This window comes from Haliaeetus albicilla, chromosome 19, assembly GCF_947461875.1.
Source record: "Haliaeetus albicilla chromosome 19, bHalAlb1.1, whole genome shotgun sequence".
Taxonomy (NCBI): Eukaryota; Metazoa; Chordata; class Aves; order Accipitriformes; family Accipitridae; genus Haliaeetus; species Haliaeetus albicilla.
In genome coordinates, this window is record NC_091501.1 from 4,310,843 (window position 1) to 4,328,277 (window position 17,435).

The following is a 17,435-nucleotide window of genomic DNA, read 5'->3' on the forward strand; positions in this document are numbered from 1 at the left end:
TTTGCACTGTTTGGGATCTATGTTAGAGAAGGCCAATTCCTCCAGGTCTAGAGATGGCTTTTCTTTGCTGACCTCTGAGAGACCTGCAGAATTGTTACTTCTCTTCACAAGAATCTGGAAGATGGGGGGGAGAGCATTACTTAGCAGGGTGGTCTTTAAGTAGCAGAGGTTGTCCTTCATAGACTTCTAAAAGACTTATGGCTCATGACTCCTCTTCTGTAGACCTTTTAGACTCCTGAATCAAGGAAATTTTTCTGTAGCAGCCTTTGTGGCTTTAAGAAAGTTGCAGAAATTCCCCCAGAAATGGAAGTCATTAAAGAGAAGGTACAAAGCCTATGTATCTTTTTTTTCAAATTACTCAGGAAGAATAGCATCTAAACAACAAAGAAACAATTAGAAAACTAGGAAATTCGGAACTACAGTCAGTAGCTCTGTAAGAAGTTAGAATCATACTTGAGTACATCTTTCCTCTCAATTCTGCCTAAGGAGAAACATAAGAAAATTTTTTAAAAAAAGAGAAAATAAAAGTGTTTCATTTCATTAAATGGTCATCAGGAAGTGTAAACAAAATGTTTATAATGCTTCAAGAGGAAGCAGGCTCCCAACAGAGTGACTGCACTACATTTCAAAATGCACTCTATAACAGCTTCGCTTTCAATACATGTGCAGAGAAAACAAGGGCTACTGCATTCTGTCACCATGCCCGGAGGGACACCCACTTTCCATTTCAAAACAGCTTCTCAGCCCTGTTCAGTTTTCTCAAAGAAAAGTTCAAATGTGGAGTCATCGTTTATTCTCAATTAACACATTGTGCATCCCTGCGAGTTTTTATTAGGTTTTTTTTTTACATTGTGAAAGGCTTTTTAGGAGAAAAAGGCTGGTGTGTGTAAATTCATAGTTAAATAATGTATTGGGATACACCAAAAATGTGTTAGAATAACAGTCCTTTGGTCATACTGTGTTAAAAGCTATAGACATAAGCTATGGTTTTATTATACTAATGATACGGCTAGTCAGATTATGAGCAGCAGTTAGGTGGTCTATAAATCAAGTGAAATAAATGCAGTGATTTTCACCCACACGAAGACTTAAAATGAAGATTTAAAAATGCAGGCAGTGTCTTGTTGTGGAATTGCAGTTTTAATTCAATTTTTTAATCCTTAACAGCCATATACTTGTGTTTTCTACTTGCTCTTGATATTATGGGTGGAGAGCAGAGGCCAGAGTCAGTGGTGTGGAGGTGTGGCCCAGTGGCTTCCAGATGCAATCCTTAGTGAAACTGGTCATTTGGGCCCTGATCCAGCAAAGGTATAGCCGCATTCCTAGCATTACACACCGTGAGCACTTCCGTTGATTTCAGGTACAATAAATTGGAATTAAAAGAACACGCACAAGTATTCGCTAGAGTACTAAGCCATCAACACTATCATGGTGCATCTCCTGGGATAGCAGAGCTACAAGCGCCTTCCATAGCACCTAAAGCTGAACTCAACTTTTTGATGCCAAATCTATTTTACAAAACACGGTAGCTTACTGTTGTTTGTACTGCCTTAAATCTCTGGGTCCGTTATTTATTACAGCAAATCTCCATAATGTCAGCCCTATCCAACATTATTTCTTACAGCATCTAAGACTCAGTGGTTTGGTGTATGGTCTTTGGTATGCCGATTAGGTATTGTAAAATCCCAGTAATTTTTTTAAAACTCACTCTTGCTTTATAATATATTTTGAAGTGTGTCTTGCCTGTCTTCTTCAGATATTGTAATGTAATCTACTTGCTATGTCTAGATGGTTCACTGTTATAGGCTTAGTTTCGAGAAGAATTTTTAAAAACCTGACAAAGATAAGCTCTGAGATGCTGTTCACATAATATGGTATTGCCTCAACAGCTCACAAAAGCATCCTGTTCCATCTGAAAGAAACAGGCAAGGTAGTGCTTACAGAAAATGATCTCTTAGTAGCTACATTTTTTTCCCCTACAACACCGAGTATTTTTTCAGCCACCTTAAAAGGGCCATTGTAATAAATTGATTGAGTTTGAAAGCTTGTCCACTTTCACTATAACTTCTGTAAGTGATTCTGTTCTGTCTTAAAATGTTGTTTATTACTTCCAGCTCTACTACATATTCCTCTCTGAATTTCAGGAAAAGCCATAGTCTGCGTTCCTGAAGCAAGAGGTGGGGATGCTTGGTAGCATTCCAAGGGAAATTGCTGATGTTTCCACAAACTTTCAATTTACTATTCAGAAAAATGAAATGAAATATTTTGTTCTGGAGCAGATTAACAAAAAAAAACCCCAGACTATTTTGCTGAGATGGCTTGAAGCATCTCCTGAAAACATTGCTTAGTCAAAACATTGGAAAGACAAAGAAACTGATTCAGATTGAATCAAAAAATGGGAAAAGGACAAAAAATTCAGGTGACCCCCAGAGTTTTGTTAGACCTAGAATGAAACATTTATTTTCCTTTTCAGGTCTTGTAACCATTTTCATTAAGATTTTTAATATGTGTCAATTTTGAAGTGAAAAATACTATTTTAGAACAAGTTGGTTTTTAAAATGTGCCAAAAAAAATTTGCAGTATTTCCCAACTGAAACATTTTAGTCCAAATATGTTAATTAGGGGAGTTTGCCCTGCTTTCTCCAATCTATTCACTAAATTTCTTTTTTGTTGTTGTTGTTTTGCTTTTGGGGCTGGTTTTTTGTGTGTGTGTCCTGAAATTACATTTTTTAGAAACTCCTTTGTATGTTTGTTTTTTTGAGCAATTCAGAATCTGACAGATTTTGGTAGTTCAAACAAAGTCTCATCAAGCAGGGGGAGAAAATGCCATTCAAGTAAAAACTAAGACTAGGATGTGTTGCACAGGTTTAGTAATAAAGCATTATTTTTCCAAGAGCTTTTTGAGATATTTGCATCTGTGTATATGCCTGAACTATTTCCTTAGGATAAGGAAAATAGGGTGTTCTCTGGCTGATCATAATTTGTGTAATACTCATGAGACATTTGGGTTGCCACGTTTCTCTTTTTGTTTATTTGCTGCCAAGCTTTTCCTTTGTTTTTCTCAGGTAGGTTAGGGCAGGAAAATGCTGCACTCATCAAAAGATGAGAAGTCCCACTGCCTGGGGCCAGATGTTCATAAAATATACCTTTGATTTTTTTTTCTTTCTTCAGCCTCTTCCTCCCCCAGCACAGCAGCTGAGAGCAAGTCCCTTTTCCCCTTGTGTTCAGCTGTATGTCATCTTGAATTTAGTCTGAGATTTCAGTCAATTTGACTCTGAGGCAAGGGGCTCCTGAGGCAAATATTTCCCTTTCCTTATTTCAGACACTTTGTCTGCAAACTAATTGCACAGATTGGAGTTAGTTCATTTGTTATGTTTGCTTTTGGTAACAGAACAATACAGAAGTAAAACTGAAGTGCTCTGTTCTGAAGAAAAGGTAATTTTTCTTCTGCATGAACTATTTAAAATTTCCCAACATACATGCTTTTGCTTTGCTTTTGCACTAAATAACACTAATTAAGTGAATAGTATTAAATTCTCCTCTTAGTAGAAATCTGTTATTCTCACTAATACTAATGAGTAAATATTTAAACTTCTGTAAATATTCTCCTGTAGTTATTTTTATGGCAGCAGTAAATTACAATTCCACAGTGTGAGAAGCCCTGAACAGAGGCTGTACAAAGGTGTTAAAACCAAGCCTGCAGGTGAATTAAAATAGAAATCACATTGAAATTAGTCTTGACGATGGAACATTAAAAGCTTATGAATATTTTCAGTAGCCATGATTGCATCATAACTTCATACATCCTTTCTCACATATATTCCAGTTTTTCCACCCCATCTGCCTCGTTTACTCTCAGCTGCTACCATGATAGCCCCTCAGGACAGCATAACCTCTTTAGCTGCAATGCCATAATCTGCTGCTAGCGTAAGAGTGGAAGACAAAAAAATTGGAGAATACTGCACATATTAAAAAAATTTCCCCTTTTCCTCCTCAGACTGGAGGCTTAAAGAAATTAAGAAAAATGGGTTTATTGTCTATAAATTATAAAAACTATTACATTACAGTTAACTGAATCTTACAATTCTTCTTTATTTTTCTTAATAAAGAATCTTCTCAGTTGTATTTCACTACTGAAACAAAGCTGACAGTTCTTGCCAGCTGGAAAAAATCCACTGCCAGAGAGGAGCTTATCCCACCCCGTTTATTGCTGCAGCACAAGGAAGCTGCTTCACACTGATCTAGAATTTCAGACAAAGCACAGTGGCTCTCTGAGAAGCTAATGCATGCACACTACACACGCGAGGTAGGCTTTGCTCATGCTGGAGAGAAGACAAACACACTGGCAGAAATACGTTGTAGCATGTTGTGACAATACGTCCCTTTCCAATGCAACAGCTGGAAGCAGAAAGGTTGACTGAAGATGAAAGGGGATCCCTCCAGTACAGGTTCCAGCATCCTTGGGAACCAGATGGACCAAAATGGAAAACAGAACTGAAACAGGCCACAAAATTCACTGCCAGAAGAGGCTTTCTTTTTATACCTCGCAATGCCAGGTTTTACTAGAAAGACATTTGCCATATCGTAGAAACTGAAGATAGGAAAGAACTGGAACCACCTTTGTTCTCTCCCAGCCAGTGCAGGATTGTTCCAGGTATATTTTCTAGTCTTTGTGTAGTCTGATTTTTAAAGACTCATGAAATAAAGCATTTTTTCTGCCATTTTTAGGTTATTTCATCGCAACGGTTTTAGAAGACTTTTTCTTCGGTATTCAGACTACATTTCCTTTCTTATTCTCATTACTTTTAGTTTTATCCTCTTGGACTCCCTCGGGCAGCTTTTCCCAGTGCCTGCTTTTTGCCATTTCATATTCTTCTGTGTAGCTGTTATGTTTCTATACAGTTGCCATGATATTTTTTTGTAAGACCGCTTGTTTAATGTCACTTGCAGATGTCATTACTATTCTGTTCACTTCCCCCTTCCACTAATGAAGATGTGAAACAACACAGAACCTATCGTTGCTCTTAGTAGGTACTTCCTCTCAACCTGCTAGGCTGCTGTTTATCGGTACTCTTCCTTCATGGTCCTTCAGTTTGCATTCATTCCCCATGACAGTGCCCTTATCTAAGTCTTTCCAAATTAATTTTTCAAGTAAAATTTTCTGAGACACTGTAGGAAAGGTTTTGCTGATGCTTCAATCCAGCTTCATTGCTTCTGCTGGTTTGCCGCCTTCCACGCTAGGGATTTTGTCCAGACAAAAAGCAACTGAGGAATGACAATGCAAGTTGAGATGTCTCTTTTCATGCTTGGAGTGTAACTTTGATCCGAGGATCCTGGTCTGTGAATGCTTGCTGCCTTAATGGAGGGCACTCTCAAAGGCTAGGTTGTAACCAGCATTGATAATCTGTTACTCAGAAAAGTTTCAAGGATTGCCATCAGATGTGTCAGGTGATTAAATTCATACTAGGTGAAGTAAGGGCTGCAATTCCATCTTATGCAGTAAATGTATTGCATCCTATGCAGTAATTATTAAGGGCCAGAATTCACCCCACACACATTGAGTAAAATGTTTTATGAGTGACAAAATTCTCTTTGTCTCAGCATAATCTTGATTTCAGGCCAGATAGAAATTAATTTAGACAGTGGGATTTTGGAAGAAGCAGATCTCTGTTCAGTGTGAAGATAGTGGAAATGGAGTCATACTAGATAAATCAGGATTGTCTCTACCCTTTCCCTAGTAGACAGTGACTTGACAGAATATCCTCTTGGGGCCTGTAGCTTTTCAGAATAAGGAGTGGAGCGGGTCACTTCTGAGTGTTAAGAGGTTCCTTCTTTCTTTCTTGTAGGGTATTGTCTAATTCTCTTTGGATGGAATTAACCTCCATCATGTGAATCACCTGTATTGGTTCACTTTGTAAGGAATAATCCCAATGCTAATCACATCATAATGAAATCAAGCTTTATCAGTTAAGGAGACTATGAGAAATACAACATCCTTCTCTGCCTTCTCTTCTTCCCGGTTTCACTCTTCTTTGGCTACTTTAGCCTTCTTGCAAGCCTGTATAAGCTAGCATTTTGTCTGTATGCCATCTCTCCATTTCTTCTCTGCAGCCTGAGGGGTTCAGGAAAACTTTCTCTTAGTGGCATTTTTTCAGTCAATCTCCTGTTAGCACAGGGTAAGGACTGTAGTTTCCACTGATAGATCTGCCCTCGTGTCCTTGTTTTAACTGCTGAGTCAGCACATAGACAGGATGGGCCTTGACTGGCATGTGACCTCATGGCTTCTCTTGTTCTCTGCACTGTGTTTCCTTTAGGGGTTATCTTGCTGCTTCTCGATAAGTTACGGAAGATGAAATGGGAGCAGATGTGGAGGCTCACAGCAGAGCGGGAGTTAATGAGCATGCTGTCCACTTCACTGGCTGACCAGGTGAGTAGGGCATGGCAGAGGAGTGGTACAACCACTACTCCATGGATTGAGGAAGGTAAGAAAGGGAAAGGGGATGAGATGTGGGAAAAGGCAGGGGGAAAGATATTGTGCTTGTAGTCACCATTTGTTGAATCGTTCTGGGGAAAACATAGAACAGAGGAATGGAGATTTACTCATGAGGTTTCTCTTACTACACTGACATTTTTACCTCCTCTGCACAGATGATTCATAAGATAGACAAATGGGGATTGCAAGCTTTAATTTTCTGTCCTCCTTTCTTTAACATAAAACTCCCTGGACAGAAGAAGTCCAAATATGCTGTGTCTTTTCCTACTGGTTATTGTCTAAGCAGACTTTAGTTTTAAGTCTCCAGATATTTCTTTACTGTTTCTGGCAGATGAGTCCCAAGCAGTCTTTTAATGTACTCCTTGCCACAAGATCCCTGCGAAGACAAAAGCTCTGCTGTCTCCCTGCCACAGATGGGAAACTGAGGCCAAGGGAAGAAATAGTGTGCCTATGCACAGAAATGCATATTTAGTGTTTGTGCTTCCTGCCAGCTCTCAGTTTTAAATCCAGAAACCTTGTTAATGTAGTACTGGGCCTGAACCAGTAAGTCTTGCTCAACAGCTTGAGTGTATTAACTCAATGCAGCATCATATTTAGATACTTCTGCTGCTTCTGAGCTACATCTGGCTTATACCAGTCACCGCTAAGGAAGGATGCTGCTTACTATGCACATAGAGATGTGCACTTGTGTACAGTATCCTTGCAGGTTGATCCAAAACTACTGAAGTTCATTAAAATGATTCTTGCAACTTCACTATGTTTTCAGTCAGGTTCTGAGTTGCCATCTAATACCCACATGGGGCAGAATTTTGCAGAGTGGACCAAGGTTGCTTATGTCTTACCCTAATACCTTAACCACAAGACTGTCGTCATAACTTACTTCTCCAACTGGATGGCAGCATAGAGGCAGAACACATTCTGTCTGTCATGGCGTAGGCTGTTCTGCAGATCTGTCCTACATGCCCTTTCCATGAAATACCTGGAATACTTGTTGCAACAATAAAGCGCTAGCTAAAATCCCACATAGTAATTCACCTTGAAACAGTGCAACTGCCAGGATCACTTTCATCCCCTTTATTGAAAAGTGAAGCAGTACTTAACTAACAGCAGGCAGTTTGTCATTTACTGTGTATTACTCTCCCTGGTGACTAGAAGAGGAACCACATCTCTTGCCAGCAGCACAAGATACATGTTTTGAAAACTTTGCTGGAGTCCATTAGCTCTGTGTTCCTCTTGTTCAGATCTACACATCACCCCTCAGATTGATAGCACCCTCTGTGGAAACAGAATTACAAAGCAAGGTTAGCAGAGTTCAGCTCACGCAACCATTTGCATTTCTACCTGTGAGGGGGAGAAGGACAGTCAGCTCGGAGAGGGGTGAGACCACCTCACTGTAGAAACAACCTACCCAACTGTTTCTCTGGTTTTGTCTGCTAGGATATCTTCAATGCAGTCATCAAACAAAATCCCTTCCTTGTCTACCAGCTCCCATGTTTCTGGAATGTACAGCTGTCTGATCACACCCGTTCCGAGCAGTGCTACAGAGATGTGTCTGACCTGAAGGTATGTTTCACAGGAGGTTGGATGGGTGGTATCCTTTGGGACAGAGAATGCAGGACTCCACTGTGACAGAAAGATGAAGTCAGGAGGCAGGAAACCAACACATACAATTTATGAGGACACCCATAATTTTTGCCCTGGAAAAAAAGGCTGAGTAGAAACACATTAATTTAATAAAATGAAGTTATAGTATCAGTTTAATAGCACATTTTTCACTATTGTCAAGTAGAACGTAAAAGCAGGATGAATTTGAACATATATGGGTAAATTAACATCAGTTGTGCTGTGGTCATTTTGAAAGGCCAGACTCAAAGTTAGCATGCAGAGAGTTCAGAATTGAAACTGATTGAGCTTCTACCAGGTGTAGAATAAGACTGGCTGGCTAAACAGCAGTAGATTCCATCAGAGCAGACTAGTGGCATCAGAACACAGTAAATATAGGTAGGTTTTGGCAATTCATTTTAAAATTCAGTTAATGTTCATATACTTAATTTATGTTTTGAGAATGCTTTAGTAAATGAGGTTTAGGAAAAAAAAAAAAAAAAAAAAAAAGAAAAACACAGAACCATAGAAGAGGTTGCAAGGGACCTCTGGAGACCATCCAAACCCCATTCAAAGCAGGACCAACTTAGATCAGGTTGCTCACCGCCTTGTGCAGTTGAGTGTGAAGTCTCCAAAGACTGAGATTCCGCAACCTCCCTGGCGCCCTGTTCCAGAGCTTGACCACCCTCATGGTGCAGTGTATTTCCTAAATCTAACCAAATTTTCCCTTGTAGCAATTTGTAGAGTAACAGCAGGAGTGTTCAATATGAACACCAGATACTGGATGAATATAGAAAATCAATCATCACCCTCAACACAGTGATTTCAAAAGCTGCACCTCCCAAAATATCTGCTACATAGGTTAACTGACCTGTCAAAGCTGGCCAGTATTGCTTGAATTTCATACATAAAGTATTCACAACCAACTGTTCAAGTGTGGTCCATAGAAGACAGCTTTTAAAGTTAGATCAGTATACACAGATCAGTACACTGATCACTGAACATTTCATGATAGATGTTTGTAGGGCAGGATCAAGGCAGGGACTTAAAACCATCATGGTTTTATGCCTTGTAACAAAATGCTGGTAGAGATTTTAGTTCTGTACTCATGTTGAGAATCATGTATGACAGAAATTGCAAGGCCTGAAACAAAAGGAGAGATGTAGTAGCAGGGAAAGTGTTTTTTAAAAGAAGAATTTTAGAAAAATACACCTCCTACCTGGGAGATATCACAATATTTTTCTGTAAATTAGAGGCTGACGTTAATTCATATAATCCGCTGAGACAGTCACATTGGATTCAGCACAAGGTTAAGGCACATACATTTACATGAGAAAAAGCTATTGAAGCTAATAACTGAGGATCTAGGGCTTGGTTCAATTGCCTAAACACAGTTGAGTCACCATAGATACTCTCAGTTATCCGTATGGGACTGGCAGATACAACACAGACCTACAGGAGACGATACTCTTTCGGCAAAGCAGCTGATGGGCAGGCAGGATAACCCTAAGGTGCTATACATCTGTATTTAGGCAGCTGAACTGTGATCCCCATGAGTGATTTTGGAGAATGGTTAAGCTTACCTCAGAGGAGACACTGACAACTAATCAAGCAAATCAGTCTTTAGGCTCCAATGAGTGTGTTGTCTAATCTGCTTCAGTTGTAGGACATCTAGCTCATATGTAGCACCTACAAGTGTTTAATAGAAGTATCTTAAAAATAAATTGAATCCTTTCTTCATTGTCGATTAACAAATTTATGTTTACAAGTGTAACTTAGGCTTTGTTGTTTATTACCCTATATTGTATCACACTGTCAGTTCCATTACAGCATAGGGAATGAAGTCTAAGATGCGTAATATCCTCCACTGGCTTTCTGGTCTGAGGTATTTAACTCAACAAGGGGTGCAGACACATAAGCAATTTCTTCAGCTGAACTGGATTTATTCACACTGCTAAAATTATCCCCTAAACACTGAATCGAGGCTAAAATTCTTTGCTGTGGAAGAGAGGCCAGAGCCTTATCTAGTGCACATAAGCCCCCTGGTTTCAATAAAGCTCTTCCCATATTCAGCAGTTAAAGAACTGGCCCTCAGGCAGCATTGTTAAAATTCTTCACACAATTAAAAAAAAAGGCATAAACCAATTAAAGTTGTGAATTTGCATTATGAAAATCAGCAAAATTCTAGTTCTGAAAAGAAACCGGCTGGTTTGGTATGTGGTCCTCAAAAAAGCAACAAATGTCGTTAGCCCAAGTTAGAAAATATACTCTTAAAATCACCAAAGTTAGTCAATTCCGTGGCATTTAATATAAATGGTATGACACAACATACTTGGCACATCCTGTATTTCATGGTAAGACTGAAATAAGAAACAAGGTAAAAGAAACCTCCAGGATAAGAGGGAGAGAAAGATAGATTGTGAAGTTTGTACTGGAGGATTAAGAAGGATAGCGTAGGAAAGAAAGAAATGCAGGGACAGATTTAAATTCCAAGGTAAAGCTGGCCTAGTCAAGTATTCCTCAGTCAAATCAGACTGCATTCCTCATGTCAGACAGAAAAGGCACTGATTTAATTCCACCTGGCCTCAAAGTCCATGGGACTTGAAGATTTGTCATCTCTTGCACACAACATTGTGTTAAATAAACTTAGACCCCCAGGGCTGGCTGCTCTTCAAGTGCGTGTGTGTATACATATATATATAGGCACACTTCTTTGCTGCTTTGTTCACATTTGTGCAAGCATAGGATTACCAGCATACTTTTTGCAGGCCTGTGGAGCACTTGAATATTTCATACTGCCTGAAGAGGATTCTAATCACTTTTTTCTCTTTATAGTCCTCATTAAGTTCCATCCCTATCCATTTTATTGAATTGCTTTTTGTGTGTGTGTACTGTCTTATGTTAGAGAAGGTCAGATGTTTGACTACTGCTGAACTCTACTTCCTTGCTGCAGCTGAGCAGCATGTACAAATTTGGAAGGACTTGCATATGGAGATCTTTCAGAAAAGGCCTAAGAAGGATAGAAATATTTATAACCAAGTTCTGCATTGTTAGTGACCACTAGTTTTATATCCATCTGAAGTAACATCAAAATAAGACTACTTTATTATTTTTATTCATCTAAATGCTTACTTACCTCCTGTGTCTTATTATATAGTGCTAAAGGCCGCACTGTACACAACTAGACTGAAGTCTGTGGGCTTTGTTCTGCTGTCCATGGTGCATGGAACCAAAATTTACGTAAACAATTACACTTGCGGATATCTTTCTTTCCCCACCCCGAAGGTACCTGTATTAAGGATGCATCAGTCAAGAATGTCTTGAAATAAACAATTTTAATAGAAAACAAAGCGTGGGCTAAGAGGAAGCAGGTGCCCTTTAGTTCTTTTTGCCAAGTGAGCCAACTGTAGTCTCCAAAGGCCAGAGGTGTTTATTTTTACATGGCATTTGTTACACCTTGGAGAAACGCTCAGGAGTTGTTCTTGAAGACTGGCTAAAAGATGGGGAAGTGCTAATAGTCATTCTGTGTAGGCATCCACTGTCTATCTTGCTTATCTCAGCTCCTCGCGTGGTCCCCGGTAGCCCACACTGTCGATGGGCAAGCGTGTGCTGTAGGACCATGGCTTGCTGGGCTTCGCAGCCCGTGGGGATCTGCCTGGAGCTGAGGTTCATTTATGCATTACTTTTGCTGGGTTGGGGCCTGTGTTTGCTTTCCTTTTTGGTTAATATTTTCTTCCTGTCTGTAAGGAAATCTCAATTACTATGATTTGGCACAAACCAAATGGCAAGAAAAATCCTATGAAAGAAGGTAATGAATTGTGATGCCTCTGACAATGAATCATGACCTCATTGAATGAGTCAGTCATGAAGAGAAGCCTGGTTGTCAAGGATACAGCTGCTGTTTACACACAGAGAATCTGGTAATTTACAATCACAAAAATCAGATGCTGGACTTTTCAATGGGAATGTATCAAATTATTAGATTTTACCCACCCCACCCCCCCAGAAAATAGCAAGTGCTTTAAAACCTGTTGATGACTTTTCAAACTGGTTTTGAACACAGCTGATACTAAATTAGCAGGTAGATAAATAATTAACTTCATAAATTCCCCATTCTGAAATTGTGTTATGTGATTCACTGTGTCCTCCCTAGGAATGTCCTCCATACCAGGATGGCTTTGTGAGATTGCTTACAAAAGTTTGAACAGCTTCTTGTCCATAACCCAAATACATCATTTCAGATCTGCCTCGAACACGACCTATTGCACCTCTTTCTGTCGCAGTCCCTGAGTCACCCCATGCCATCCAAGCACTTCAGCACCGACCTGCAGCAGTTCTGGCATTCTGCTGCTTTGCACCTTTTAATGCCAACCAAGAAAGAGCTACGCTGAGAGGAGTAAGGGCTCAAGAGGGCTAAACATAGCCCTCTTGTCGTGGTTTCAGCCCAGAAAGTAACAAAGCACCGTGCAGCCGCTCGCTCACTCCTCCCCCTCCCCACTGGGATGAGGAGAAAATATTAAAAAAGCTCGTGGGTCGAGACAAGGACAGGCAGGGATCACTCACCACTTATGGTCACGGGCAAGAGGCAGGCTCAACTTGGGAAAGAACAAAATCAATTTAATTTACTGCAAATTAAATAAAAACAAGGATAATGAGAAGTAAAACCCGACCTTAGCACACCTTCCCCCCAGCCTTCCCTCCTTCCCGCCTCAGCCCCACTCCCGGTTCTCTCCCCTTCCTCCCACCAGCCCAGCGGCGCAGGGGAATGGGATCCGCTCATCCCACCTCGTCTCTGCCGCTCCTTCCTCCTCAGGGGGAGGAGGACTCCGCACTCGGGCCCTGCTCCGCCGGGGGGTCCCTCCCGCGGGAGACGGCCCTTCACCAACTGCTCCACTATGGGTCCTTCCCACAGGCACCTCCTCCAGCAGACCTCCTTCTTCACTGACCTCGGTACCCACAGAGGGGTTCCTCTCACATCCCATACCCCTACTCCCTGCAGGTTTTCCCTCTTAAATCTGTTCTCCCACAGGTGTTACCACCATCGCTGACGGGCTCGGCCTGGGCCAGCTGCGGGTCTGACTTGGAGCCGGGGAAGCTTCCAGCAGCTCCTCACAGGAGCCATCCCCACAGCCCCTCCCCTGCTACCAAAAAACCCACCACACAAACCCAAAACACCTCCTTTGAATTGAACATCGGAGTCAGGAAAGTGCTTCCACTCTGCCAAAAAGGGAGCACTGTGGTATTACAGAGGTGGTTTTAGGGGTGATTTTGGAGGCAGGAGGCCTCTCGTTAAACATTGGTACAGGAGTGGAAGGGAGAGCTGCAAATCCTATTGAGGAAAAATTGAGAACTTTGAAAAGTACAAGGTGGGGACAGTCTGTCAGCTTACCACCATACAGCATAGGCAGTAAACTGGGGAGTAAAGTAATCCCTGGGACCACGGGCACCAAATGGGACAGGGCAGGATTTGTTTCCCACATCCAAAAGCAGTGCCTGGACCTCTGGGTGGCTGGCTACTCCAACGTGAGTCTCTTCCACTTATGTAGTTCAGAAATAACACTCTGAAACCTCCCTGATGATGTTTCTGTGAAGTATTTGATCCTTTCTGAGGAAATTGGTTCTTTTATTAAACCATTCATTTCTGATAAAACACAATTTAAAAATAAAGTTTCCAGAGATCTCTAATCGAGGCATAAGTTACACATGTGGTGCTTGTTTGCAGTGTGACTTGAGGCATATTTAAACTTTTCAGTAATATGTGCCTGAAAAAAGCCTATTGAGATGGCATTAAAGTGGCATATATAGCTGACTTTACTGTGCAGATTTGCTGAATGTTTAACTCCTGTTGATTTCAGTGGAAACTGTCTGGTTGCCTAGACAAGGAGTCTAGTTTTTAAGCAGGAAAGCTCCCTGTCCACAAAATACTACTTTTTCTGATTTGCCTAAATTGTAAAGTGCTCATGGGCTTGATTAAGATTATCTGTGCAGTGCTTTGCAAAATTAAACTTCTGTAGCCTTAAATTCAAGCTTAATTTATTTTTACTTTTTACCCCTTCAGCCAGGAAGGTAGTTACATAGGTATACAGGATATCCTGTATTATCTGATTTCATAAGGGCTGAAGCAGAGTGAGAAATTATCAAGATGTGTCTTTGGGTAAAAAGTGTAAGAGATTGTGGTTAAGGAAACATTTGGCCAAATACTTCTTTTGGAGAGAGAAGATGCTTCAGGGGAAAAGCGGATAAGGGTATCTATAGAAATAATGTTGTGTTGAAGCTTATCGTTTAGTGGTTTGAACATCAGTTTCAAAGTATTTCATCTCTCCAGAGAGGACAATGCAGCTGGTAACCTAAGGAGGTTTGCTTGGATTTTTGTTTTCAGTGTATTTCCATGCAGATAACTGACGTTAGAGCCCTCTCTTACACTCCGTCAGCATATAACATCTTCTGTTACCTTCCATCTCAGATCCCACTGCTGGTCTTTGAGGCTCCAACTGTCTCATCATTTGAGTGCTTTGGGTCAGAACCTGGTGAATAAATGGGAACTATTGGTGCAGTTAGCCTTTTTCACTAGGTCACAAGTGTATGGAAGTATTCCAGGAGGCTGGCTGAGTGTAATCAGTGAGTGGCAACAGTTGCTGATTAACTAGGATGGTATTAACAGAAATGTAGATAGCGCCAAGTTGCTTAATGACGACTAACCAAGTGTTAAATAGATGTGGAATTTTAAGTTCTGATCTTTCAGTGCTTAAATTGCTAAATGAAGATTAAGGACCGTATTTTTCTTAGTTCTCAGGAGGCCTTGATCGAGAGTGGAAGGATCCGTGGGTCAGCCTGAAGGCTAGCACTGTTCCTGAGGTGTCCACCCAGATAATGGCACTGGAATTCTATGTGTTCTAGCTGCAGTTTCCTCTGTAAGCCAAGAGAGCTTTGGAATAGCTTAGAAACTAAGAGGCAATATAGAAGAATAAATAAACACAGTATTATGGTGCTATTCAGTCTTGGAAAGGGGATGTTGTAGTAATGAGATTTTTTAGTTTCTGAATTCACCTTCTTTTTTTAATGTTGAGATAACACTTGCTTAGTCTACAAATAAAGTGGATTCTAAGTTTGACTTTTTTTTTCCTTGTGATTTCCCTGTAGTCCCTTTCCAACTGATTATTTTTTTCTCCAATCAATTCACTGTTGCCCACAATAAAGTTTCTAATGTAATGGCCATAGCTTTACCTGTGCAGCTCATTGTCTTCATCATGTACCTCACTGAAGCCTGTGACAGGCTGTGTATGCAAGGATGTCTTGGCCTGTACAACTTCTGCTGTAGCTGACGGTGCAATAGACCAAATCTGACAGCTACAGTCAGAACTGGAGGTGAATTTGTGGGCTGACAAAGAATATGGTCTTTGGATGTAGTGTTGTATGTCAATGGTTAAGAGTTGCTTTTTGACACCTGCTGTTCTTTTTTATGCTTTCATATATGACATAATATTTATCTAATCGAGTTACATTTGAAAAGCAGCCTGCCTTTTCACTAGACTTGTTTTGTGTTTTTTCTACCTCAGGTCATCCAGATGGTTGCATAGTTCCTTGATGTTCTTTAGCTGCATTGGCGTGTGCTGTCTTTCTTGATTAAAAAATCAGCTTTTCTGGATAGTCATCAGCTCCATTCAGCTTTCTTCAGTTCACTCCAGGCTCCCCTGACATCTGTACACATGCAGCATCCTGACACGCTTCAAATCTGATCAGATCCGAACCACCAGCTAGGCCCTTGACACTTACCAGCTTTTACACACACAACAGATTTTGAAGCACAGCAGCAAAGAGCCTGTGCGCTGACAACAGCAGTTGTCTGGCTTTGACACAACTGGGTAGAGGCATCAACACCAGTACTTGGCTGTGATGTGACATAGTGTATGTTGATGGGAAATTCCTGCAGCACCGGGGAGCCTGTCCCATAACAGTTCCTGAGTTTATCACCATTAGCCATTTCTGTGCTCATGGTCCTGAGGGTGAGTGGTCAGAGTGCTCAGCAGCGGGTAGGATGCTCACGAAGACATCCAAAAGGAAACTCACGTCAAGTGTAGGAGTAGTATGGAGAATGCACAGGTTCTTCTTAGCAAGTATTTTTTGTCCCACTTGCCAGCTTCTCAGCTTTCTTTGATCCAGTCTTAAATAAATGCGGGTTACCAGCTGACAGTTTCCATTCTATGCCTGCTTGTAAAAATGCGTACTACTACCCTGTTAAAACTGTTAAGCAGCCCTTTAGAAGCCCTGGGCTTCTGTTATATGTGCCTGTTTCCCTCAGGTAGGATTCAATCGTTGAGATTTTTTGCATGCATTTAATGCCTTTTGCTGCAGTTAACAGCAATGGATGAAATATGTCAAGTTCTTTTCAAAGAAAGGAGATTTTGAAGATCCATTTTTCAGTGGAGGAAATCTGTCATCTTAAGTTTATGTCCTAACCTACCTAAAGCTCCTTTTGTTTCTGTGGTGTTCCGTATTTTCAGCACGCATTGCAGCAAAATGTTATTGCACAGTTAAGCTACGCTTCTGAACATACAGACAAATGTAAAACCAGCAAAGAATGTAGCATTACCTGGGAAAAATATCTACACCAATATCTACAGTTTAGTCCAAATAATGTCCCAGATTTATATAGGGCATAGATGCATCATGATCTTGATTTAAAGTGTTCCTATAACTGGAAAAAGTGATTTGCCAGTGAATTTCTGAAATTATCCTTTTTTCCCTACAGTTGCTTTTCTGTAACTGCATGTATGGTTTTCTGACATCCTACTAGCCTCAGCAGTGAAATCCCTGGAAGGGATAAAGCTTTCCCTATCAGAAGGTATTTTCATTGGTGTTAGGTATGTAGAAGAGTGCCATAACTTTTATGGCAGTATAAATACTCAGTGGAGAGACTATGTTGTTTGCTGAAGTTAGCACAGGAAGAATTCAGGCTATGTCCTGCTCTTTCGTCCTCCAGTCCTCTGATTCGGCAACAGTGTGATTTCAGAGGGCTCCCTGTTCCCGTGGAGTTGCGTTGCTGACACGAAGGGAACTGCGTTCATCTGCTCTGGGCTGCTTCTGTTCTACGTGCTGCGCTTCAGCACTGTGCGTTTCCTCCCACAAATGCAATGTTCAGAGCAAAGCTTACCGCGCGGCCGGCTCGGCAGCTGGCGTTGCAGCTCTGTGGCTGCGTGTGAGTGAGACGGTGCCTTCATGCAATTAACTTAATGGATTCAGAGAACCTCCGGAACTCCTAGCTTGGAAATATTCCCAAGGGAGACTTTTTTTTTAATCTCTTTAGAAGTCACAGGAATAAAACTGAATACAAAGCATTTGG

General features: G+C 40.9%; 1 protein-coding gene across 4 annotated transcripts in view; it reads left to right on the plus strand.

Annotated features, from left to right (window-relative positions):
- Positions 1-17,435, plus strand: part of LARGE1 (LARGE xylosyl- and glucuronyltransferase 1) — a 286,503-nt gene that overhangs the window by 232,260 nt on the left and 36,808 nt on the right. For all 4 annotated transcript variants that reach the window (XR_011328841.1, XR_011328842.1, XM_069807359.1 and 1 more), the window contains 2 exons: positions 6,315-6,427; positions 7,931-8,056. Coding sequence is in view for 2 of the 4 variants with exons in the window: in XM_069807359.1 (XP_069663460.1) it covers positions 6,315-6,427; positions 7,931-8,056 (239 nt within the window). In the remaining 2 variants the exon portion in view is untranslated. The remainder of the gene's footprint in view (positions 1-6,314; positions 6,428-7,930; positions 8,057-17,435) is intronic.